At 50.3% G+C, this 26832-nt stretch overlaps 1 protein-coding gene and 2 non-coding genes across 3 annotated transcripts; 2 read left to right on the plus strand and 1 right to left on the minus strand.

The window, feature by feature from the left end:
* The first annotated feature begins 3642 nt into the window (after positions 1-3642).
* LOC144591166 (monocarboxylate transporter 10-like) lies at positions 3643-17230 on the plus strand. Its single transcript, XM_078395465.1, has 3 exons — positions 3643-3783; positions 5839-6067; positions 12264-17230. Exons 1-3 carry the CDS (start codon positions 3643-3645, stop codon positions 12521-12523), a joined length of 630 nt encoding a protein of 209 aa, XP_078251591.1. The 3' UTR covers positions 12524-17230.
* Positions 17231-23923: 6693 nt separating this feature from the next.
* LOC144591167 (5S ribosomal RNA) lies at positions 23924-24042 on the plus strand. Its single transcript, XR_013546718.1, has one exon. It is a non-coding gene; the product is annotated as a 5S ribosomal RNA (ribosomal RNA).
* Positions 24043-26309: 2267 nt separating this feature from the next.
* On the minus strand, positions 26310-26428 carry LOC144591170 (5S ribosomal RNA). The gene has a single exon (XR_013546721.1). It is a non-coding gene; the product is annotated as a 5S ribosomal RNA (ribosomal RNA).
* Between the last annotated feature and the right edge of the window lie 404 nt (positions 26429-26832).

A 26832-nucleotide genomic window follows, 5' to 3' on the forward strand; every position in this document is an offset into this window, starting at 1 on the left:
GCGACTGAACCATCCTCCCACAACCAGAGAGCAGTCCTGAACTCAGACTCAGTATGAAGAAGGGTCTCGACCTGAAACGTCACCCATTCCTTTTCTCCCGAGATGCTGCCTGACCCGCTGAGTTACTCCAGCATTTTGTGAATAAATACCTTCGATTTGTACCAGCATCTGCAGTTATTTTCTTATAAGTCCTGAACTACTATCCACCTCATTGGTGACCCTCGGACTATCCTTGATCGGACTGTACTGTTTTTATCTTGCACTAAATGTTATTCTCTTATCATGTATCTGTACACTGGATGGCTCGATAGTAATCATGTATTATCTTTCCGCTGACTGGTTAGCACGCAACGAAAGTCAGTGGGGGTGAATCTGTGGAACTCGTTGCCACTGAAGGCTGTGGAGGCCAAGTCGATGCATATTTTTTAGGCAGAGATAGATAGATTCTTGATTAGTACGGGTGTCAGGAATTATGGGAAAAGGCAAGAAAATGGGATTGGGAGGGAGAGATAGATCTGCCATGATTGAATGGTAGAGCATACTTGATGGGCCGAATAGCCTAATTCTGCTCCGATGCTCCAAAAAGACCTTTGGGCGTACATGGATAGGAAGGGTTGCGAGGGTCTGAAGAAGGTCGATCTGGAACATCACCCATTCCTTCTCTCCCGAGATGTTACCTGACCCGCTGAGTTACTCCAGCACTCTGTGAAACGTCACCTATCCACGTTCTCCACAGATGCTGCCTGACCCGCTGAGTTACTCCAGCATTTTGTGTCTACCAAGGGTTTTGAGGGATTTGGGCCAAATGCATGCAGGTGGGACTAGCTTAGATGGGGCACTTTGGTCGGCGTGGACGAGTTGGCTTGAAGAAGCTGTTTCTGTGCTGTATGACTGTGATTCTAGCAGTTAACTGGCAACGTGATCCAACTTAAGTCCCCGGGGAAATATGTGTTTTGAATGAATTTGCCTCGCCTGCCGCAGATGTGTTAAACCTCATGCAAATAATTAGGTCAGATTCATGGAAACATAGAATACAGGTGCAGGAGGAGGCCATTCAGCCCTTCCAGCCAGCACTACCATTCAATCTGATCATGGCTGATCATTCTCAATCAGTACCCCGTTCCTGCCTTCTCCCCATACCCCCTGACCCCGCTATCCTTAAGAGCCCTATCTAGCTCTCTCTTGAATGGTACTTTTAATCCCTTCATCCAAGTCATTCAGAGGCAGAGAAAAGGAACTGCAAGTACTGGTTTACAGAAAGAGACACTATGTGCTGGAGTAACTCAGCGGGTCAGGCAACATCTGTGGAGAACATGGATAGGTGACGTTTCACAGAGTGCTGGAGTAACTCAGCGGGTCAGGCAGCATCTGTGGAGAACATGGATAGGTGACGTTTCACAGAGTGCTGGAGTAACTCAGCGGGTCAAGGTGCCTTGGTCACCTCAAACATGGTCATGTTAAACATGGTCAACTCATACTAGGTCAACTTATAGTACATCAACTTATAGACAATAGACAATAGGTGCAGGAGTAGGCCATTCAGCCCTTCGAGCCAGCACCGCCATTCAATGCGATCATGGCTGATCACTCTCAATCAGTACCCCGTTCCTGCCTTCTCCCCATACCCCCTCACTCCGCTATCCTTAAGAGCTCTATCCAGCTCTCTCTTGAAAGCATCCAACGAACTGGCCTCCACTGCCTTCTGAGGCAGAGAATTCCACACCTTCACCACTCTCTGACTGAAAAAGTTCTTCCTCATCTCCGTTCTAAATGGCCTACCCCTTATTCTTAAACTGTGGCCCCTTGTTCTGGACTCCCCCAACATTGGGAACATGTTTCCTGCCTCTAATGTGTCCAATCCCCTAATTATCTTATATGTTTCAATAAGATCCCCCCTCATCCTTCTAAATTCCAGTGTATACAAGCCTAATTGCTCCAGCCTTTCAACATACGACAGTCCCACCATTCCGGGAATTAACCTAGTGAACCTACGCTGCACGCCCTCAATAGCAAGAATATCCTTCCTCAAATTTGGAGACCAAAACTGCACACAGTACTCCAGGTGCGGTCTCACCAGGGCCTGGTACAACTGTAGAAGGACCTCTTTGCTCCTATACTCAACTCCTCTTGTTATGAAGGCCAACATTCCATTGGCTTTCTTCACTGCCTGTTGTACCTGCATGCTTCCTTTCAGTGACTGATGCACTAGGACACCCAGATCACGTTGAACATCCCCTCTTCCTAACTTGACACCATTCAGATAATAATCTGCCTTTCTATTCTTACTTCCAAAGTGAATAACCTCACACTTATCTACATTAAACTGCATCTGCCATGTATCCGCCCACTCACACAACCTGTCCAAGTCACCCTGCAGCCTTATTGCATCTTCCTCACAATTCACACTACCCCCCAGCATAGTATCATCTGCAAATTTGCTAATGGTACTTTTAATCCCTTCGTCTAAGTCATTAATGTATATCGTAAATAGCTGGGGTCCCAGCACCGAACCTTGCGGTACCCCACTGGTCACTGCCTGCCATTCCGAAAGGGACCCATTTATCCCCACTCTTTGCTTTCTGTCTGTCAACCAATTTTCTATCTATGTCAGTACCCTACCCCCAATACCATGTGCCCTAATTTTGCCCACTAATCTCCTATGTGGGACCTTGTCGAAGACTTTCTGAAAGTCGAGGTACACCACATCCACCGACTCTCCCCTGTCAATTTTCCTAGTTACATCTTCAAAAAATTCCAGTAGATTTGTCAAGCATGATTTCCCCTTCGTAAATCCATGCTGACTCGGAATGATCCTGTTACCGCTATCCAAATGCTCAGCAATTTCGTCTTTTATAATTGACTCCAGCATCTTCCCCACCACTGATGTCAGACTAACTGGTCTATAATTACCCGTTTTCTCTCTCCCTCCTTTCTTAAAAAGTGGGATAACATTTGCTATCCTCCAATCCACAGGAACTGATCCTGAATCTATAGAACATTGAAAAATGATCTCCAATGCTTCCACTATTTCTAGAGCCACCTCCTTAAGTACTCTGGGATGCAGACCATCAGGCCCTGGGATTTATCAGCCTTCAGTCCCATCAGTCTACCCAAAACCATTTCCTGCCTAATGTGGATTTCCTTCAGTTCCTCCATCACCCTAGGTTTCCGGCCCCTAGAACATTTGGGAGATTGTGTGTATCTTCCTCAGTGAAGACAGATCCAAAGTAACGGTTTAACTCGTCTGCCATTTCTTTGTTCCCCATAATAAATTCCCCTGCTTCTGTCTTCAAGGGACCCACATTTGCCTTGACTATTTTTTTCCTCTTCACGTACCTAAAAAAACTTTTGCTATCCTCCTTTATATTATTGGCTAGTTTACCCTCGTACCTCATCTTTTCTCCCCGTATTGCCTTTTTAGTTAACTTTTGTTGCTCTTTAAAAGAGTCCCAATCCTCTGTCTTCCCACTCTTCTTTGCTATGTTATACTTCCTCTCCTTAATTTTTATGCTGGTTATACTTGGTCAACCTTTCTTTGGTCAACATTTACTTGGTCAACTTTTCGGTGGTCAGCTTTTCCTTGGTCATGTTATCTTGGTCAGCTTGGGCCGTTATAATAGTTGGTTCTTTCTTTTTGAACAGATGAAGCATGTTGAAGAAACGTTCTCATCAAAAAATGAGGAGATTCTGCTGATGTGCATCGGGATCTCCTCGGGGGTCGGGAGACTGGTCTTCGGCAGAGTGGCCGACTACTTGCCTGGCTCCTACAAAGTGTTCCTTCAGGTAAGGAGAGTTTGTGTTTGAAGAGGGCGTGGAGTTAGAGGGAGGGAGGATCTGCCCACCATTCGTGCGTTGAGCGTCACGGTGGCGCAGCGGTAGAGTCGCTGCCTTACTGCACCTGCAGCGCCCGAGACCCGGGTTCCATCCTGACCAAGGGGGCTGCCTGTACCGAGTTTGTACCGGTTTCCTCCCGCACTCCAAAGACGTCCAGGTTTGTAGGTTAATCGGCTTGGTATAAGTGTAAGTTGTCTCTGGTGTGAGTTGGATAATGTTAATAAGTTCAGAAGTTCTAGGAGCAGAATTATGCCATTCAGCCCATCAAGTCTACTCCGCCATTCATTCATGGCTGATCTATCTCTCCCTTCTAACCTCTTTCTCTCGCCTTCTCCCCGTAACCTCTCTGACACCCGTACTAATCAAGCGAGGAATGTGTACGGGACACCAATGTACGGGGATCGCTAGTCGGTGCAGACTCGGTGGGCCGAAGGGCCTGCTTGCACACTATCTCTAAACTAAACTAAACTAGCCATACACCTGAGAGAATCTTATAAACCTAACACAAGTCTATGAACCTGTGTAGGAAGGAACTGCAGATGCTGCTTTATACTGAAGATAGACACAAAATGCTGGAGTAACTCAGCGGGTCAGGCAGCATCTCTGGAGAAAAAGGATGGGTGACGTTTTGGATTTGAAGAAGGTTTCAGACCCGAAACATCGGCCATCCTTTTTCTCCAGAGATGCTACCTGACCCGCTGAGTTACTCCAGCACATTATTACGTCTATAAACTTGACTGGTATATAATATAATAAGAGGCACAGACAGGGTAGACAGTGGGAACCATTCTCCCAAGGTGAAAATGCCATAGCCTAGAGGGTGCAGCTTTACGGTGAGAGGGGCAAAGTTTAAAGGAGATGTGTGGGGCAAGATGTTTTAGACAGAGGGTGGTGGGGGCCTGGAACGCACTGCCAGGGGTGATGGTGGAGGCAGATACGATTGTGGCCTTTAAGAGGCTTTTAGACAGGTACATGTTTCTGCAGGGAATGGAGGGATATAGATCACGTGCAGGCAGAGGAGGTTAGTTTATCTTGGCATCATGTTTGACACGGACATTGTGGGCCGAAGGGCCTGTTCCTGTGTTGTACTGTTCCATGTTCTCAGTTTAGTTTAGAGATACAGCACGGAAACAGGCCCTTTGGCCCACCGTGCGGACAAGCGATCCCCTGCACACCAACACTGTCCTACACACACCCCGGATAATTTTACATTATAATTAGGTGCTGGCTCGAAGGGCCAAATGGCCTCCTCCTGCACCTATTTTCTATGTTTCTATGCTTCTAAGAACTGTGCGCTAACAAAGTGTTAGTGTTGTTCTTCACGTTAAAGAGCAAGTGACGAAGGTGACAGAACATAGAACAGTACGTATTGTGTAGGATGGAACTGCAGATGCCAGAAGGCAGATAGTGATCCACTTCAGGAACCAAGCGGTCAGTGCACATACCCCAGTTTACATTGACCGCGCCAAAGTAGAGATGGCTGAAGGCTTCTAATTCCTCGGAGTAAATATCACCAACAATTTCTCCTGGACCACCCATATTGAATTAGAAACACATACAAACATAGAAAATAGGTGCAGGAGGAGGCCATTTCGGTACTGTACTGTTCTGTGTGTTGGGCTGTGTTGTTCTGTGTTGGGCTGAAGGGCCTGTTCCCATGCTGTTCTGTGAGTTGGGCTGAAGGGCCTGTTTCCGTGCTGTACTGTACTATGAGTTGGGCTGAAGGGCCTGTTCCCGTGCTGTTCTGTGTGTTGAGCTGAAGGGCCTGTTCCCGTGCTGTTCTGTGTGTTGGGCTGAAGGGCCTGTTCCCGTGCTGTTCTGTGTGTTGGGCTGAAGGGCCTGTTTCCGTGCTGTACTGTACTATGAGTTGGGCTGAAGGGCCTGTTCCCATGCTATTCTGTGTGTTGGGCTGAAGGGCCTGTTCCCGTGCTGTTCTGTGTGTTGGGCTGAAGGGCCTGTTCCCGTGCTGTATGATGCCAGACACCCTCTCTCTGTTGTCCGCAGGTGGCCTCGTTCTTTGTGATCGGCCTGATGTCGATGATGATCCCGGTTTGCCAGGGTTTTGCGGGTCTCGTGGTCGTTTGCCTTCTGATGGGTTTCTTTGACGGCTGCTTCATCTCCATCATGGCCCCCATCGCGTACGAGCTGGTGGGGCCAGAGAATGTGTCGCAGGCCATCGGGTTCCTCCTCGGCCTGATGTCCATACCAATGACCTCGGGACCACCAATCGCAGGTGAGCTCAGAAGCCAATTAACCTACAAACCTGCACGTCTGTGGAGTGTGGGTGCTCTCACCACACAAGTCCCAGGAGCAGAATTAGGCCATTCGGCCCATCAAGCCTACTCCACCATTCAATCATGGCTGATCTATCTCTCCCTCCTAACCCCATTCTCCTGCCTTCTCCCCATAACCTCTGACACCCGTACCAATCAAGAAACATAGAAAATAGGTGCAGGAGGAGGCCATTTGGCCCTTTGAGCCAGCACCGCCAATCATTGTGATCAGGGCTGGTCATCTACAATCAGTAACCCGTGCCTGCCTTCTCCCCATATCCCTTGATTCCACTAGCCCCTAGAGCTCCATCTAACAGTGCAGTCCTTTTATAATTTTATACGTTTCTATAAGACCCCCTCACATCCTTCTAAACTCCAGTGAACACAAGCACAGTCTTTCCAATCTTTCCTCATATGACAGTCCCACCATCCTGGGGATTAACCTTGTGAACCTACGCTACACTGCCTCAATAGCAAGGATGTCCTTCCTCAAATTAGGAGACCAAAACTGCACACAGTACTCCAGATGTGGTCTCACTAGGGCCCTGTACAACTGCAGAAGGACCTCTTTACTCCTATACTCGAATCCTCTTGTTATGAAGGCTTTCTTCACTGCCTGCTGTACCTGCACTCTTACTTTCAGTGACTGGTGTACAAGGACACCCAGGTTTCGTTGCTCTTCTCCTTTACCTAGTCTGACATCATTGAGATAATAATCTGCCTCCTTGTTTTTGTCGCCAAAATGGATAACCTCACATTTATCTATATTGTACTGCATCTACCACGCATCTGCCCACTCACTCAACCTGTCCAAGTCACCCTGCAACCTCCTAACATCCTCTTCGCAGTTCACTGCCACCCAGCTTTGTGTCATCCGCAAACTTGCTAGTGTTGCTTCTAATTCCTTCATATAAATCATTAATATATATGGTAAACAGTTGTGGCCCCAACACCGAGCCTTGCGGCACTCCACTCGCCACTGCCTGCCATTCTGAAAAGGACCCATTTACTCCTACTCTTTGCTTCCTGTCTGCCAACCAATTCTCTATCCATGTCAACCCGCTACCCCAATACCATCTATCTCTCCCTCCTAACCTCACTCTCCTCGTAAGCCCTGACACCCGTACTGATCTAGGATCGAGGTAACTTCGGTCGGCATGGCCCAAAGCTACAAGCATCCTTTGTATAATCACATCATCTGATGTGTGAAAGCCAGCGTGAAATTCGACCTGTAACTTAACGTCGGGCCGACTCAGTGGCACTCTTTGACTTTCACTGTCCAATATAAATGAATGAATGATACTTTATTGTCACGTGTGACGGGTCACAGGTGTGACAGGTCTCTGATTTGCACACGCCTAGGGTATGCAAAGAATCGTTACGTAACGGTCACCGACAGAGTTACAAAGAGTTCCATTTTAACCGCCATCGTCATGGTGGCGCAGCGGTAGAGTTGCTGCCTCACGGCAAATGCAGCGCCGGAGACCCGGGTTCCATCCCGACTACGGGCACTGTCTGTACGGAGTTTGTACCTTCTCCAGCGTGGGTTTTCTCCGAGATCTTTGGTTTCCTCCCACACTCCAAAGACGCACAGGTTTGTAGTTTAATTGGCTTGGTAAATGTAAAAATTGTCCCCGGTGGGCCGAATGGCCTGTTTCCGCACTGTATCTCTAAACTAAGCTAAGTCAGGCAGAAGTGTTTAAATCAAATTCATTTGACCTTAAGCTGCAGAAACCAACAGGATTTGGCACTCTAATCCCGGATTCGGCTGTAAATCTCCGGGCTCACGAGCTTCAAACAAATCTGAGTCAGCAAGTTCAAACACCAGCCTGCTCACCACGCTGGCTCCCTGCAACACCCCAGTAGTAAAGCCACACAGCACTGAGGCATGCTGACATTCGTTTCGTTTATCATCACATGTACCGAGACACACAGGACATAGGTTTAAATTGAAGTGGGGAAAGATTTAATAGGAATGTGAGGGGTAACTTTTTCACACAATGGGTGGTGGGTGTATGGTTCGAGCTGCCGGAGCAGGTAGTTGAGGCAGTGAATATCACAACTTTTAAGAAATAGACAGACAGGTATATGAATCGGACAGCTTTAGAGGGGTATGGGCCAAACGCAGGCAGGTGGGACTAGTGTAGCTGGGACATGTTGGCCGGTGTGGGCAAGTTGGGCAGAAGGGCCTGTTTCCACATTGTATCACTCTATATGAATCTATGACTCTACAGTGAAAAGCTTTTTTGCTGTGTGCTATCCAGTCAGCGGAAAGACTACAATCAAGCTGTCCACAGTGTACAGATAAAGAGTATAATACTTAGTGCACGGTAAAGTCCAGTTAAAGACAGTCGGAGGGTCTCCAAAGTAAGCATGCAGGTACAGCAGGCAGTGAAGAAAGCTAATGGCATGTTGGCCTTCATAACGAGAGGAGTTAAGTATAGGAGCAAAGAAGTCCTTCTGCAGTTGTACAGGGCCCTAGTGAGACCGCACCTGGAGTACTGTGTGCAGTTTGGTCTCCTAATTTGAGGAAGCACGTCCTTGCTATTGAGGCAGTGCAGCGTAGGTTCAAGAGGTTAATCCCTGGGATGGCAGGATTGTCATATGAGCAAAGATTGGAAAGACTGGGCTTGTATTCACTGGAGTTTAGAAGGATGAGAGGGGATCTTATAGAGACATATAAAATCATAAAAGGCCCACCGGGTCCGCGCCGACCAATGATCCCCGCACATTCACACTATCCTACACACACTAGGGACAATTTTTACATTTTTACCAAGCCAATTAACCTACAAACCTGCACGTCTTTGGAGTGTGGGAGGAAACCGAAGATCTCGGAGAAAACCCACGCAGGTCACGGGGAGAACGTACAAACTCCGTACAGACAGCACCCGTAGTCGGGATGGAACCCGGGTCTCCGGCGCTGCATTCGCTGTAAGGCTGCAACTCTACTGCTGCGCCACCGTGCCGGAAATACCGGGTGTGGAGGGACATGGATCACTTGAGGCAGATGAAGTCGGTTCAGCTCGGCATCATGTTCAGCACAGTCATTGTGGGCCGAAGGGCCCGTTCCTGTGCTGTACTGTTCCATGTCCAACAGGTAGAGCAAAGGGGAAGATACAGAGTGCAGAATATAGTTCTCAGCATTGTAGCGCATCAGTTCCACAGACAAAGTCCAATGTCCGCAATGGGGTAGAGGTGAATCGGACAGTACCCTAGCTTATGGAAGGACCGTTCAGAAGCCTGATAACAGAGGGGTGGGTACCTGGAACAAGACTACGGGTGCTGTCTGTGTGGAGTTTGCACGTTCTCCCTGTGACCGCGTGGGATTCCCCCAGGTGCTCTGGTTTTCCCCTACACTCCAAAGACTTGTGGGTTTCTGGTTAATGGGCCCCTCTGCAAATTGCCCCCAGTGTCTAGGGAGTGAATGAGAAAGTGGGAGAACATGGAACTCGTGTGGACGGGTGGCCGCTGGTCGGCGTGGAAGTAGTGGACCGATAGTCCTGTGTCCGTGCTGTATCTTTCAATCTTTCAAAGGCTTCGATTGTTGGCAACATCTTTGTTAATCCCTACACTTTTACCAGCTTTATTGAAATGAACCTTCTTGTTTCAGTGTTACTGGAGAAGCGTTTGGCTGCATGGTACGATCTTGATTGCAAAGCAAACTCGCTGAACGCAAAAACGCAGGTCACTGTGTTTCCAGCAGAGTTTATGCAGAAGATAACATCTAGTTTCCAGGGTACAGTTTAACAATGACCTTGGGAATAATGGCTCTGGCCATGGAAGGCCAGTCATGCCTCTCCATGGAGCAACAATACATGCTTTATAATCACCCCACGTCCCGGAACCACTGTTCCTGAAAACTGTTGCACAGACGATTTACGAGGATGTTGCCAGGACTCGAGGGCCTGAGCTACAGGGAGAGGTTGGGCAGGCTGGGACTCTATTCCTTGGAGCGCAGGAGGATGAGGGGTGATCTTATAGAGGTGTATATGATTGTATATGATTGTACGAGGAATAGACAGGGTAAATGCACAGAGTTTAGTTTAGAGATTCAGCGCAGAAACTGGCCCTTCAGCCCACCAAGTCTGCACTGACCAGCGATCCCCGCACATTAGACACATAGATGATAGGTGCAGAAGTGGGCCCTTCGAGCCAGCACCATTCAATATGATCGTGGATGATCATCCAGAATCAGTTCCCTGTTCCTGCTTTCTGCAGGAAGAGCAGCTGGAGCAGAGTGGGGTGTGGCTAGGGGTTGCCAACTTCCTCACTCCCAAATACGGGACAAAGGGTGACGTCACCGCTCCGCGCCCCACCTGACCTCACCCAGCCAGCGGCCACGTGCTCCCGTTCCACCAATGGCACCCGCCCGGGCCAGGAGGCAGGTTGCTATGCAACCACCGTTAGGCGGCGCCAGGGCCTACACTGTACCGACCTCTGGAAGGTAGGCACAGATTTTAACCAGCATCTGCAGTTTTTTTCCTACCTACAGTTTCCGGGCCGACAGCTCCCCCTGGGCCTACAGCATCTGGGCCTACAGCCCCCTCCCCCCCCCCCCCGGGCCTACAGTGCCCCCCGGGCCTACAGTGCCCCTCAGGCCTACAGCATCCGGGCCTACAGTGCCCCCCAGGCCTACAGTGCCCCTCGGGCCTACAGCATCCGGGCCTACAGCGCCCCTCCGGGCCTACAGCGCCCCTCGGGCCTACAGCGCCCCTCGGGCCTACAGCATCCGGGCCTACAGCGCCCCCCGGGCCTACAGCGCCTCCCGGGCCCACAGCATCTGGGTCTACAGCGCCCCCCGGGCCTACAGTGCCCCTCGGGCCTACAGCATCCGGGCCTACAGCGCCCCTCCGGGCCTACAGCGCCCCTCGGGCCTACAGCATCCGGGCCTACAGCGCCCCCCGGGCCTACAGCGCCCCCCGGGCCTACAGCGCCTCCCGGGCCCACAGCATCTGGGTCTACAGCGCCCCCCGGGCCTACAGCGCCCCTCGGGCCTACAGCATCCGGGCCCACAGCATCCGGGCCTACAGCGCCCCCCGGGCCTAATACGGACAAGGGCGGTCCCGTACGGGTCAAACCAATTTAGCCCAAAATACGGGATGTCCTGGCTAATACGGGACAGTTGGCAACCCTAGGGTGTGGCAAAACTGCAGTTCTCCACAGGGAGTGTTTGAGTAGATGGAGAATCAAATGACAGGTTAAGTCCAATGGGACACTGCACACTGAAAGAAACAGCTTGGCACCAACAATATTCTTCAAGCTCTTTTGATTTGTGTTTGTCCAAAGCAGATATAAATACTTCCTATCTTGGTGTACATTTCATGCTACCCAGTGTAATGATTCTTCCACTAAAACTGGTATCATAATAAAGCAAGATTTAGAACCAGGATCAGGCCACCCTGACCCTCCTGCTACCATTCAAAAACAGCATGGATCAGCTTTCATCTCACTCAGCACCCCTTTCCTGAACTAACCCCATAACTCTTGATTTCATTAACATCTAAAACCAATCTGTTGATCTCTGCCTTAAATATAAGCCTTGCCGGCGGGCTCGGTCACTGTTTGTTTCGTTAGGTTTACATTTGTGTCTGCTAATGTTCCATTTCAAATGGTTTATTCATGAAAAGGTGTTGCTCCCGAAACAATCTCAGCCAAAATAGCATCGTTTTTTTCTCTCTCAGCACAACTTTCTTGTAGCCCACGACTGTAAGTTAATACCAGTCATAAAAGTAATGCTTGCTTGCTAGGCAAGCTTCCTCATAAGAAACAAAATTCGTAAAGTGAAACACATTGTAGTTACAGCAGAGACTGAGACACATCAGTCTGAAGAAGGGTCTCGACCCGAAACGTCACCCATTCCCTCTCTCCTAGATGCTGCCTGACCCGCTGTGTTACTCAAGCATCTTGTGATACCTGAGACACATGCGAGCAGGCTTAACAAACAAAGGCAGCGAAGGTTGTGGGAGCACGTGCACGTGTCCATTCGTGCACAACTGATCCGGCCCGCATGAAGTCACAATTTACCCATTCCTGACCTAAAATGAGTTTGACACCCCTGCTCTAAACCAAACTGACCATCGTTCCTCTAACACGATGCCCAGAACTGAACACAATACTCTAAATTCATTGGTCCCTCTCTGTTTGGCTCGCCAGGTTTTCTGCGGGACACGCTGGGCAACTACAACCTGGCGTTCTATCTGGCCGGCGTGCCGCCCATGGTCGGCGGGGTAATTCTCTGCACCATCCCCTGGATCCAGTACCGCAAACACAGGGCGCAGCGGCAGAGGGAGGAGGTGGAGGAGCAGAAGCAGATGGTGGGGGAGAGCACCATCAAGATGCTGGAGCAGAACCCGATCAAGGTCCTCGGCCCCAACGCCGGGCAGCCGCAGGGAGAAGATGCCACCACCATCTGAAGCACCAAACACCCCCCCCCCCCCTCCTCCCCGCCCCCCGCCTCTCTGTGTTTCTGTCGCCGCAAAGGAAACCGGGAATCCCCAAGGAGAAAACCATCGGCAAATTCACGCCTATGCAAAATAAATAAAACTATCATTCCATTTCCAGAAGGATGTCAGATTTTGGGTTGAATTTCCTGTAAGTTCGGCTGTTTTTGTCTGTATTCTTTAACTCTCCGGAACTTCAGGTTTTCCTGCAATGCCCATGGCATTTGTGACCAACATCCCCACTGGGTGTCCGGTCAAATGTGATGGTCAAACTGAGCAGAGGCCAATGGCAGCATCTCAGGGGGACCCGTCCATTGCCACACACCTCCTGCTTTGCTCTGCAAGGCTGCGTTATTGACAGTCGCCTCTGCAGCCCCATGGACTTGGAATGCTACTTACTGTGGAGGAACTAACCGTCGTCTCATTGTGGCTCAGCGTTGCCCTTGGACCTCCCTGGAAATCCCTGGTTTGGTGTTGGAGATAGACACAGAGTGCTGGAGCAACTCAGCGGGTCAGGCAGCAACTCTGGAGAACATGGATGGGTGACGTTTCACAGAGTGCTGGAGCAACTCAGCGGGTCAGGCAGCATCTGTGGAGAACATGGATGGGTGACGTTTCACAGAGTGCTGGAGTAACTCAGCGGGACAGGCAGCATCTCTGGAGAGCAGGAATGGGTGACGTTTCTGGTCGAAACCCTTCTTCAGACTTTGTGATTTTGTGTTGTTTTTCCAGCTATGTGTCCTCGAATTTCAAAAGTGTTCGCAAAGACCTGTTCCAGTTGGAGAGGAAGAGGTTGGTGGGGGGTGAGTGAGGCTCTTGAATAATGGCCACAGGAGGCTGTTGCCTTTGCTTGATGAAGTGCTGGAAATGTCCGTAATGACAGCCGCAACCCTGCCCACGGTCTTGTCTGAGCAGTGGTTGCTGTTGGTTTGAGTGTGGCCTTGAAAGTGCTGATGATGTTCTCCTGAGATAAACTTGCCTCGCGTCTGAATTCCGACAGAGAGGGGGCGTATCGCGAGGAACAGCCCTGTTAATGATTCCCTTCATCACGTATCTGTACACCGTGGATTGTAATCGTGTATTATCTTTCCGCTGGCTGGTTAGCGTGCAACAAAAAAGCTTTTGACTGTACCTCGGAACACGTGACCGTAAACTGAACTGACATGGGCACGCTGTGCACAGACCCAGTTGGCGTACGCCCCACCGCCGCTCTCTGGAGTGGCGGGGATGTTCCCCTCTTCTGCATTCCTCCCTCTCTCAAGGACGCGGTGGACTCACAAGGAACTGCAGGTGCTGGTTTACAGGGGGGAAAAAAGACACAAAGCGCCGGAGTAACTCGGCGAGTCAGGCAGCGTCTGTGGAGAACGTGGACCGGCGACGTTTCGGCTTGGGGGCCTTCTTCAGGCACCCAAGATTCTTCGGTCCGAAGACCCGAAACGTCCCCTGTCCCTGTTCTCCAGAGACGCTGCCTGACCCGTTGAGTTATTCCAGCACTTTGCGGCAAATATCATGGAGTTGCCTTGGAACAGGTTGAACCAAAGATGGAACCAATGACCGCCCAAAAAATGTCTTAGACGTGGAGCGATATCGGAGAGACCACTGACCAAAGTGCTTTTACCAAGGTACCACAATTAACTTGCTAACTCGTCAACAGAGAACTATCAATTGGACATTCGCTGCAGTAAGTACAGGATCACCGTCCATAACACATCAATCTCATGACTCTTTGAAGACCTTATGTTCTGTGCCGTTATTTTTGTAGAAATTCTTTATTTTGTTCCAGGTAAACAAAGTATTCAGATTGAGTGCAGACTCTGGAGGAGAAATGTTTCATCTTCTCCTAGTCTCTCTCAAGCCCTCCGTTTCTAAACCTGAACCTGCCTTACTGCCGTTGTCGCGGGAATGCCATCGATGTATTTTAGACTTTAGTGACACCAGGAACTGCAGATGTTGTAATCTTGCAAAGGACACAGAGTGCCGGAGTAACTCAGTGGCTCGGGCAACGTCTGTGGACGACACGAACAGCTGACGTTTCCGCTCGGGGTCCTTCTTCAGATGGATTGTAGTGGGGGGAAGATAGATGGAGTCGGGACAAATCTGGCAAGTGATAGGTGGATACAGACGAGGGGAGGGGGTTGAATGAATGGCAGATGGTTGAACAAAGGCCAGAGCTGAAAAGGCGAGAGTACTGTCCAGATTTATTCCACAAGCTCGGGCACTGTCCAATTCACCTCTACCCCACTGCGGACATTGGACTTTGTGGAACTGATGCGCTACAATGCTGAGAACTATATTCTGCACTCTATCCTCCCCTTTGCTCTACCTGTTGTACTTGAGTTTATTCTGATTGTATTTATGTATGGTATTATCTGATCTGTTTGGATAGCACGTGAAGCAAAGCTTTTCACTGTACCTCAGTACGTGTGACAGTAATTAGTTTAGTTTAGAGATACTCCGTGGAAACAGGCCTTTCGGCCCGCTGAGTCCGTGCCGACCAGCAATTACCCGTATAGTAGAGCAACTATCTGATCTGTTTGGAAAGCATGCAAAACTCAGCTTTTCACTGTACCTCAGTCCATGTGACAATAATAAAACTAAACCTACAGGAGCCAACAAGAAGAGAGAAAAGGATGTCAGATAAGGAGAGAAGAGGAGTGAAATGTAAAGCCAAAGGGAGGGACACAAACAAGGAACTGCAGATGCTGATTTACACCAAAGGACACAGCGTGCTGGAGTAACTCAGCGGGTCAGGCAGCATCTGTGGAGAACATGGATAGGTGACGTTTCACAGAGTGCTGGAGTAACTCAGCGAGTCAGGCAGCATCTGTGGAGAGCTTGGATGGGTGACGTTTTGGGACGGGACCCTTCAGTCCCTCAGGATGTAGGTTCAGCACTGTGTGTTGTTAGTTAGATTTGGCCTTTCTGCGGGTGTGTTGTTTGACAGAGACTGGCCCGCTGTCTTTCATTCGTCTGAACTGTGCGCATCGTTTATGGACTACCTCATCTCACTGTGCAATGTGGTCACTGCAAACAGTTTCGTGCACGCAGCAAGAAGCGTTTCGTTAGCTTTGTCAGCTTCGGTCAGCACGCAACAAGAAGCTTTTCACTGTACATCGGTACACTTGACAATAAACTAAACGGAGCCACAAGAGACTGGTGCCTACGGATGCACCAAGGATTGGACTGGGTGCAGCAAGGGAGAGCATGTTTTATATCTCGTCGAGTCATACAGCGTGGAAACAACTTGCCCACACCGACCAACATGTCCCAGCGACACACAAAAAGCTGGAGCGACTCAGCGGGTCAGGCAGCATCTCTGGAGAGAAGGAATGGGTGACAGTTCGGGTCGAGACCCTTCTTCGGACCTTTACTCGTCCCACCTGCCCACGTTTGGCCCATATCCCTCCAAACATGTCCTGTCCATGTATATTTGTCTATATACCTGCATTATATCTCAGTTTTACACGCCTGCTATACACCAGCACAGGATTAGCCCCAGTGATGCTGAAGCTGTGTTATCATGTGTCATTGTATCGCACGCTGACTTGGCCTTGCACCTCACGGCATACGGGTAAACATAAAACATGGACAATAGGTGCAGGAGGAGGCCATTTGGCCCTTCGAGCCAGCACCGCCATTCACTGTAATCATGACTGATCATCCACAATCAGTAACCCGTGCCTGCCTTCTCCCCATATCCCTTGATTCCACTAGCTCCTCGAGCTCTATCTAACTCTCTTAAATTCATCCAGTGAATTGGCCTCCACAGCCCTCTGTGGCAGAGAATTCCACAAATTCACAACTCTCTGGGTGAAAAAGTTTCTTCTCACCTCAGTTTTAAATGGCCTCCCCTTTATTCTTAGACTGTGTGGCCCTTGGTTCTGGACTCCCCCAACATTGGGAACATTTTTCCTGCATCCAGCTTGTCCAGTCCTTTCCTAATTTTATACGTCTCTGTAAGATCCCCTGTAAATCACTGGGCAGCAGAAGTCACAAACGTTCAAACACTGACTAGGTGGAACATAACCACTGTGGCACAGCGGGTAGAGCCGCTGCCTCACGGCGCCGCAGATCCAGGTTCGATCCTGCTCTCGGGTACTGTGTGTATGTGGAGTTTGTCCGTTCTCCCCGTGACCACGTGGGTTTCCTCCGGGTGCTCCGGTTTCCCTCCCACATCACATAGACATATAGGTTTGCGGATTAATCTGCCCTCTGTAAATTGTTCCCAGTGTGTGGGGAATAGATGGGAAAGTGGGATAATGTATGAACGGGTGATCGCTGGGGTCGGCGCGGACTCAGTGGGCCGAAGTGCCTGTTTCCATTCTGTATTTCCAAACTAAATATTCAATAGACTAATAACCGCAGTACCAATGCAGAAGCTAAAAGCCAAAATCGGTAGTGCAACCAAAGACTCCATCCGCAGAAGACCACAGTTGCTGAGGTCAGTGTTGTGCAGTGTTCAAGAGCTGGGAAGAAGCTGTTCTTGAACCTGGAGGTCACGGTTTTCAGGCTCCTGGACCTTCTTCCCGATGGTAGCAGCGAGATGAAAGTGTGGCCAGGGTGGTGTGGGTCAGTGAGAGTGTGGCCAGAGTGGTGTGGGTCAGTGAGAGTGTGGCCAGGGTGGTGTGGGTCAGTGAGAGTGTGGCCAGGGTGGTGTGGGTCAGTGAGAGTGTGGCCAGGGTGGTGTGGGTCAGTGAGTGTGTGGCCAGGGTGGTGTGGGTCAGTGAGAGTGTGGCCAGGGTGGTGTGGGTCAGTGAGAGTGTGGCCAGGGTGGTGTGGGTCAGTGAGAGTGTGGCCAGGGTGGTGTGGGTCAGTGAGAGTGTGGCCAGGGTGGTGTGGGTCAGTGAGAGTGTGGCCAGGGTGGTGTGGGTCAGTGAGAGTGTGGCCAGGGTGGTGTGGGTCAGTGAGAGTGTGGCCAGGGTGGTGTGGGTCAGTGAGAGTGGGGCCAGGTTGGTGTGGGTCAGTGAGAGTGTGGCCAGGGTGGTGTGGGTCAGTGAGAGTGTGGCCAGGGTGGTGTGGGTCAGTGGTGATGCTGGCTGCCTTATTGAGGCAGTGCCTCCTGTAGATGCCTTCGATGGTGGGGGCATCAGTACCTGTGATGGGCCAGGCAGTGCCCAGTACTCTCTGTAGATGCCTGCGATGGTTGGGAGGTCAGTACCTGTGACAGGTACTGTGACACAGTGGGCAGTGCCCAGCACTCTCTAGATGCCTTCGATGGTGGGGAGGTCAGTATCTGTGATGGGCCGGGCAGTGTCCAGCACTCTCTGTAGATGCCTGCGATGATGGGGAGGTCAGTATCTGTGATGGACCAGGCAGTGTCCAGCACTCTCTGTAGATGCCTGCGATGGTGGGGAGGTCAGTATCTGTGATGGGCCGGGCAGTGTCCACCACTCTCTGTAGTCTCCTTTGTTCCCAGCCGTTCCACATAGCTGGAGTTGTCCAATCTCTCGTGTGACTGGTTTCCGCCCTGCTTGATATATTGTACTCTGTGCTCCCATTTAGGAATTTTTGCTTCATATAAATATATAAAAGTTCTGAATTGTGTGCAAATCCCCGTGAGGCTGTTAACCTTTTCTGGAAGACCATGCAGCCTGTCATCAGTTTTAATATTTGATGGAGACCACCAAATCACTATGATGAGCGAGGCCTTGCAGTGATTTGCTTCGTTGCTTATTCCTGACATTCTCACTGTAAACCTGCAGTGTTGTAGATATCCTTGTCGTCGTTGTTATAGGGCGTTACGATGGCCAGTGGGTAGAACAGCAGACTCGCAGCGCTAAAGACCAGGGTTCGATCCTGACCCCGGGTGCTGTCTGCGGACTTTGTGCATTCTCCCTGTGACCCCGTGAGATTCACGAATTATAGGAGCAGAATTAGGCCATTCGGCCCATCAAGTCTACTCCGCCATTCAATCATGGCTGATCTATCTTTCCCTCTCAACCCCATTCTCCTGCCTTCTCCCCATAACCCCTGGCACCCTATTTCCTCCGGGTGTTCCGGTTTCCTAACACATCGCCAAGATGTGCGGGATTGTCGGTCAATTGACTTTTGTAAAATTGGCCCTGGTACGTAGGGAATGGATGGGATCACATAGAACTAGTGTGAGCGGGTGATCAGCGGTCAGCATAGACTTGTTGGGCCGAAGGGCCTGTTTCCATGCTGTATTCTTAAAACTTAAAAGATCTGTAGGGCAAAGATACCAATTATAAATCTGCCCCAAAATTACCAGCCACATGGTCTGGTGAATTCCATATTCAGACAACGAACATAGAACGGAGGAAGGAACTGCAAATGCTGGTTTAAGCTGAAGATGGACACAAAATGCTGGAGTAACTCAGCAGCATCAGGTCAGACAGCATCTTTGGGGAAAAGGAATGGGCGATGTTTCGGGTCGAGACCCTTCAGAGATGTTCTCAGAGTCACACAGCAAGGAAACAGGCCCTTCGGCCCAAATGTCCGTGCCAGCCATCTATACTGGTCCCACCTGCCTGCATTTGGCCCATCTCCCTCTACACCTTATGCATCAGAGGCTTGGAATGACCCACCTGGGAAGGGCCAACATCATTTAATCATGTTTGCATTGATTATTGCTTCTTTGCTATTACGCGAAGTTTAAACCTGCAGATGCAAGCTTTAGGAAAAATCTATTATATACAATGTATAATTGCAATAACGTTAATATAAAATGAGTTTACACGAGAGACAGATTATTGATCAGATTTCTCTGCGTTCTGGTATAAAAAATCATTTACCGATCCAGAATGTGTTTCAATGTCTGGTGCTGGAATCATTTTGTAAATCATCTGTTGTCATTTACATCTGTCTGCAAATCTGCAAACTCTGTCTCATTGACTCTGCAAAGACCCAAACATGTGAAGAACAATCAGCTGAAGAGTAACTGGAACTCAAGGGATTTTTCAATCAACATTTCAAGTTTTTGTAAGGATGGCATCTGAATTTATGAATATGCAATTAAAATTATATTTGAAGCTCCAAGTGATGTGTGTGTGTGTTGTTACTTACTGGGGAGTTACATGCAATCACAGAGGGGTGAGATACTGCCGGGTGTGTGGCTTCGATCGCCCCGAGGCGAGGGCTTCGGACATCGGACAGTCGGCAGCGGCCACTGCGGACGGTTCAACAGCCCCGACCGCGGGTGAACAAAGAGGAAGATGGTTGGACTTTATTACCTTCCATCACAGTGAGGAATGTGGAATCCACTGTGGTGGATGTTCATGGTAAATTGTATTTGATGTGGCTGTGTGTCTTGTTGCTTTTCACTTAGTATGGCTGTATGGTAACTCAAATTTCACTGTACCTTAATTGGTGCATGTGACAATAAATTGAATCTTCAATCTTGAAATTGCTAGGGTCACGTGGAACTTTACGGGGTGGCACGGTGGTGCAGCGGGTAGTGCTGCTGCCTCGCGGTGTCAGAGAACATGGATGGGTGACGTTTCACAGAGTGCTGGAGTAACTCAGCGGGTCAGGCAGCATCTGGAGAGAAGGAATGGGTGATGTTTTGGGACGAGACCCTTCTTCAGACTGATGTCGGGGAGGGGGCGGGAGAACTGGGAAGGGGAGGAGATGGAGATGGAAAGCGGGGAATATCTGAAGTTGGAGAAGTCAATGTTCACACTGCTGGGGTGTAAACTACCCAAGCGAAATATGAGGTGCTGTTCTTCCAGTTTGCGCTGGGCCTCACTCTGAAATGGAGGAGGCCCAGGTCAGACTAGGAGGGGGAGTTGAAGTGCTGAGCCACTGGGAGATCAGGTTGGTTAAGGCGGACTGAGCAGAGGTGTTCAGCGAAATGATCGCCGAGCCTGCGCTTGGTCTCACCGATTAGATGTCCCCACACTTTCCCCCCACACTCCAAACACGTACATTAATTGGCTTGGTAAAATTATCAATTGTCCCTGGTGTATGTAGGAAAGTGTTAGTGCGCGGAGATCGCTGGTCGGCACGGACTCGGTGGGCCGAAGGGCCCGTTTCCACGCCGTATCTCAAAACTAAAGTTAACAATACAACACTGGCTGAGTTGGCACAGCACTGGTTGTGTTGGCATGTGTTGGCATTGAGTTGGCAGAATACTGCTTGAGTTGGAACGTGCTCATTTCAGAGGAGAGGAATAAAAGATTCAACAGTTCCATATCGATACGTTGCAAACATGTTGTGCATGTCAGTGGCTTCATGTGGGGAGCAGCTGGTAGAGTTGCTGGCTCACTGAGCCACAGTCCTGGGTTCGATCCTGACCTCGGTTGCTGTCTGTGTGGAGTTTGTACATTCTCCCTGTGACTGCGTGGGTTTCCTCCAGGTTCTCCGGTTTCCTCACACATCCCAAAGGTGTGTGTAGGTTAATTGGCTTTGATAAATTGCACTGGAGTGCGTGTAGGGTTGCCAACTGTCCAGTATTAGCCGGGACATCCCGTATATTGGGCTAATTTTGATTTGTCCCGTATCGGAATTTGGTTTGTCCCGTATGGGACCGCCCTTGTCCCGTATTAGGCCCGGGGGGGCGCTGTAGGCCCGTAAGCTGCAGGCCGGGACACTGTAGGCCCAGACACTGTAGGCCTGGGGGCCGCTGTAGGCCCGGACACTGTAGGCCTGGGGGCCGCTGTAGGAACGGGCAGTGTAGGTCCCGAGGCCCAGAGGCTGCCATTGGGGCGCGGGGCGGTGACGTCACCCTTTGTCCCTTATTTGGGAGTGAGATAGTTGGCAACCCCTAGTTTATGGGGAGACGGCATCATGTTCGGCACAGGCAATGTGGGCCGAAGGGCCTGTTCCTGTGCTGTTCTATGTTCTATGCACCTGCTGCACTCACACGGGATCCGGGTCAAGGTTTTGTTAGTGTGCGGGGATCGCTGGTCGGCGCGGACCCCGTCGGCCGAAAGGGCCTGTTTCCGCGCTGTATCTTTAAATTAAGCTACACTAAAGATTGTTGTATGTTCGGTATAAGTGTGGAACACAGGGGTAGCTGGGGAAAACAGCAGGGAACATTTCAGTGGAAACCCACACCGTTATGTACTTTGAAACGTCGCTGTGGTAGGAAAAGCAACAGCTATTTTATAGTCATAGGGTTATAGAGTATAATCCAGGACCAGTCTCACCCCAGCCACTCCCTCTTCTCCCCTCTCCCATCGGGCAAAAGGTATAGAAGTGTGAAAACCCACACCTCCAGATTCAGGGACAGTTTCTTCCCAGCTGTTATCAGGCAACTGAACCATCCTACCACAACCAGAGAGCAGTGCTGAACTACTATCTACCTCATTGGTGACCCTCGGACTATCCTTGATCAACTTTGCTGGCTTTACCTTGCACTAAACGTTATTCTATTATCATGTATCTATACACTGTGAATGGCTCGGTGGTGCAGCGGTAGTGTTGCTGCCTCACAGCGCCAGAGACCCGAGTCCCATCCCGACTACGGGTGCTGTCTGTACGGAGTTTGTACGTTCTCCCCGTGACCTGCGTCGGTTTTCTCCGGGTGCTCCGGTTTCCTCCCACACTCCAAAGACGCACAGGTTTGCAGGTTAATTGGCTTGGTTAAATTGTAAATTGTCCCTAGTGTTAGTGTGCGGGGATCGCTGGTCGGCACGGACTCGGTGGGCCGAAGGGCCTGTTTCCCCGCTGTGTCAGTGAACTAAGCTAAACTAAGGGAAGCTATTGATGCCGATACTATTACCACTTTTGGAAGACATTCGGACAGAGATATGGATAGGAATGCTTTAGACAGACATGGCCTAACTGCAGGGAAATGGGACCAGCCCAATATGGCAACTGTGGTCATCATTTGTAAAGCTGTGTGGAATATTAGCAGTAAGAATAGATGTTAAATGTAAACACAATACATCAATCTCCCTGTCCTGAGTTTCGTTACCACAAGCATTCTGTGCAGAGTACAACAATGGTGATCACCTCCAGGTATTGTTTGTGGCCAGTTACCACCACCTAGTGGTAAACACAGCCACAAGCTTCACACTTGAAAGGGTGCAGAGAGGATTTACGAGGATGTTGCCAGGACTTGAGGGCCTGAGCTACAGGGAGAGGTTGAGTAGGCTAGATCTCCTCGATATCCCTTAGCCCCCACTCTTGCTCCCCCTCCCCCCCCCCCCCCCCCCAGGCCCAACAGGGACAGAGTCTCCCTCGTCCTAACCTTCCACCCCATCAGCCGTCGCACACAGCACCTAATCCACCGACATTTCCACCACCTCCAACGGGATCCCACCACGAGCCACATCTTCCCATCTCCACCCCTTTCCACCTTACGCAGAGACCGTTCCCTCCGCAACTCCCTGGTTAACTCATCTCTTCCCACCCAAACCACCCCCTCCCCAGGTATCTTCCTCTGCATTAGCTCCACATGTAGATTTGCCACTGTCCCATATCAGCTGGGACATCACGTATTTTGGGCTAAAATGGTTTGTTCCGTACGGGACTGCCCTTGTCTCATATTAGGCCTGGGGTCCGCTGTAGGCCCGGACAGTGTAGGCCTGGGGTCCGCTGTAGGCCCGGACAGTGTAGGCCTGGGGTCCGCTGTAGGCCCGGACAGTGTAGGCCTGGGGTCCGCTGTAGGCCCGGACAGTGTAGGCCTGGGAGGCGCTGTGGGCCCGGACAGTGTGGGCCCGGACAGTGTGGGCCCGGACAGTGTGGGCCCGGACAGTGTGGGCCCGGACAGTGTGGGCCCGGACAGTGTGGGCCCGGACAGTGTGGGCCCGGACACGGTGGGCCCGGACACGGTGGGCCCGGACACGGTGGGCCCGGACAGTGTGGCCCGGACACGGTGGGCCCGGACACGGTGGGCCCGGACAGTGTGGGCCCGGACAGTGTGGGCCCGGACAGTGTGGGCCCGGACACGGTGGGCCCGGACAGTGTGGGCCCGGACACTATAGCGCCACACTAACACACCTGGTGCACAGCTGCCCTCTCAATACCAAACGTCAACGTGATCCTTCTCTGCACTGGGCTGCTGAGGTGCAGCGACAATGAAAACCTGCCCTGGACCAGCGTGGCGGCGGTGAGTGTGTGTTTGTTTGTGCACTTGGACGTGAAAGGGAAAGGGCGAGGAGGAGAGAGAGAGAGAGAGAGAGAGAGGGAGAGAGGGAGAGAGAGAGAGAGGGAGGGAGAGAGAGAGAGAGAGAGAGAGGGAGAGAGGGAGAGAGAGAGAGAGGGAGGGAGAGAGAGAGGGGGAGGGAGAGAGAGGGGGGGGGAGAGAGAGGGGGAGAGAGGGAGAGGGGGAGAGAGAGAGGCAGAGAGCTAGCAAGAGAGGAAGTGAGAGAGAGTCGGGGCGGGAGAGAGAAAGTGTTTGAGAGACAGAGGGAGGTAGAGAGTGTGTGTTAAATGCAGGTTAAGTGTGGGCACAAGCTGCTACTCTGTGCCTACGGCCATACTAGCCTGAATACGCCCGATCCCGTCTGATCTCGGAAGCTAAGCAGGCTCGGGCCTGGTCAGTACTTGGATGGGAGACCGCCTGGGAATACCGGGTGTCGTAGGCTTTTTGTCCTCTCCCACCACCACCGCCTACTTTCTCTCTCTCTCTCTTTAACTCTCTTCCTCGCTCCTTTCCTTTTACTTAACACAGGCGACATGCATCAATTATCAACACCATTTCTCCAAGAGAACCACCTGGATAAAACACAACTACAACTCAAATTAAACAGTGGCACCGTGGCACAGCGCTAGAGTTGCTGCCTCATAGCCCCACACACCCGGCTCACAACCTGACTATGCTCTCTCTCTCTCTCTCTCTCTCTCTCTCTCTCTCATAGAAACATAGACAATAGGTGCAGGAGTAGGCCATTCGGCCCTTCGAGCCTGTACGCACCGCCATTCAATATGATCATGGCTGATCATCCAACTCAGTATCCCGTACCTGCCTTCTCTCCATACCCCCTGATCCCTTTAGCCACAAGGGCCACATCTAACTCCCTCTTAAATATAGCCAATGAACTGGCCTCAACTACCTTCTGTGGCAGAGAATTCCACAGATTCACCACTCTCTGTGTGAAAAAAAACTTTCTCATCTCGGTCCTAAAAGACTTCCCCCTTATCCTTAAACTGTGACCCCTTGTTCTGGACTTCCCCAACATCGGGAACAATCTTCCCGCATCTAGCCTGTCCAACCCCTTAAGAATTTTGTAAGTTTCTATAAGATCCCCCCTCAATCTTCTAAATTCCAGCGAGTACAAGCCGAGTCTATCCAGTCTTTCTTCATATGAAAGTCCTGCCATCCCAGGAATCAATCTGGTGAACCTTCTCTGTACTCCCTCTATGGCAAGAATGTTTTTCCTCAGATTAGGAGACCAAAACTGTACGCAATACTCCAGGTGTGGTCTCACCAATGCCCTGTACAACTGCAGCAGAACCTCCCTGCTCCTAAACTCAAATCCCCTCGCTATGAATGCCAACATACCATTCGCTATCTTCACTGCCTGCTGCACCTGCACGCCTACTTTCAATGACTGGTGTACCACGACACCCAGGTCTCGTTGCATCTCCCCTTCTCCTAATCGGCCACCATTCAGATAATAGTCTGCTTTCCTGTTCTTGCCACCAAAGTGGATAACCTCACATTTATCCACATTATACTGCATCTGCCATGCCTTTGCCCACTCACCTAACCTATCCAAGTCACGTTGCAGCCTCCTAGCATCCTCCTCACAGCTAACACTGCCCCCCAGCTTCGTGTCATCCGCAAACTTGGAGATGTTGCTTTCAATTCCCTCGTCCAAATCATTAATATATATTGTAAATAGCTGGGGTCCCAGCACAGAGCCTTGCGGTACCCCACTAGTCACTGCCTGCCATTCTGAAAAGGACCCGTTTATTCCTACTCTGCTTCTTGTCTGCCAGCCAGTTCTCTATCCACATCAATACTGAACCCACAATACCGTGTGCTTTAAGTTTGCATACTAATCTCTTATGTGGGACCTTGTCGAAAGCCTTCTGGAAGTCCAGATATAACACATCCACTGGTTCTCCCTTATCCACTCTACTAGTTACATCCTCGAAAAATTCTATAAGATTCGTCAGACATGATTTACCTTTCATAAATCCTTGCTGACTTTGTCCAATGATTTCACCACTTTCCAAATGTGCTGCTATCCCATCTTTAATAACTGACTCTAGCATTTTCCCCACTACGATGTTAGACTAACTGGTCTGTAATTCCCCGTTTTCTCTCTCCGTCCCTTTTTGAAAAGTGGGGTTACATTAGCTACCCTCCAATCCTCAGGAACTACTCCAGAATCTAAAGTGTTCGGCAAAACAGTTGCCGAGCCTAAACTGGGTCTCACCGGTGGTGTAAATAATAAAGCAACAACAACAACCAAACTACATCAGTTGTAATGTACAACAGCCAACTGAGCTAGCAACCAGCTTGTCTTCGGGATGTGGGAGAAAATCTGAGCATCCGGGTAAAAACTGTGTGGTCACAGGGACAACGTGCAAACTCCACATGGACAGCACCAGAGGCAAGGATTGGATCGATAGTGCTCCCAGAGGTGAGGAAAAGCCATTCCCTCCTCAGATGCTGCCTGCGCCAGTGAGTTCCTCCAGAACTTTGTGTTTTGTTTCATGGTATGTGAAGTTGATTATGCGTGTGTGTGTGAGCCTTTGTGAAGATGCATGTTGATGAGGGATGGGTATAGATTTGTGAAAGATGTGTGTTACCACAGTGAAGGAAAAAAGGAGTGAGTGAAGGAGTATTTAAATGTCTGGCAGTGTATGTGAGAGGAGGAGCTTGCCGGTCGGTGGCAAAAAAAGCCTACGACACCCGGTATTCCCAGGCGGTCTCCCATCCAAGTACTGACCAGGCCCGAGCCTGCTTAGTTTCCGAGATCAGACGGGATCGGGCGTATTCAGGCTAGTATGGCCGTAGGCACAGAGTAGCAGCTTGTGCCCACACTTAACCTGCATCTACACTGCCTGCACACCAGTTTACACCACAATACAATATACAACACAAACTTTATTGTCATTGTGCAGTGTACAAGTACAGAGACAACGAAATGCAGTTAGCATCTTAACCAGAGTGCATGCGATGGAATAGTAAAACATATAATATATATGTTATATGAAAAAGGGGGCGTGGCTGTGTTCTGCAGCTGCGGCTCACCGGCAGTCTCTCTGGGGTTTTTTTTGTCATTGTCGTTGTTAAATGTACGTTTTGTTTTATTTTTAATTCTGTGTATGTAGGGGGGTGGTGGGGGGGTTGGGGGAAACCTTTTTTCAAATCTCCTCAACGGAGATGCGACCTTTACCGTGTCGTATCTCCGTTCGCGCTA

The sequence above is a fragment of the Rhinoraja longicauda genome, unplaced genomic scaffold (genome assembly GCF_053455715.1).
Source record: "Rhinoraja longicauda isolate Sanriku21f unplaced genomic scaffold, sRhiLon1.1 Scf000633, whole genome shotgun sequence".
Taxonomy (NCBI): Eukaryota; Metazoa; Chordata; class Chondrichthyes; order Rajiformes; family Arhynchobatidae; genus Rhinoraja; species Rhinoraja longicauda.

Excerpts from the sequence above, each read along its gene's own strand:
- LOC144591166 (XM_078395465.1), top strand. The coding sequence starts at position 3,643 with ATGAAGCATGTTGAAGAAACGTTCTCATCAAAAAATGAGGAGATTCTG. Across the intron at positions 3,784-5,838 it reads CCTACAAAGTGTTCCTTCAG|GTGGCCTCGTTCTTTGTGAT; the intron begins GTAAGGAGAGTT and ends TGTTGTCCGCAG. Across the intron at positions 6,068-12,263 it reads CTCGGGACCACCAATCGCAG|GTTTTCTGCGGGACACGCTG; the intron begins GTGAGCTCAGAA and ends TTGGCTCGCCAG.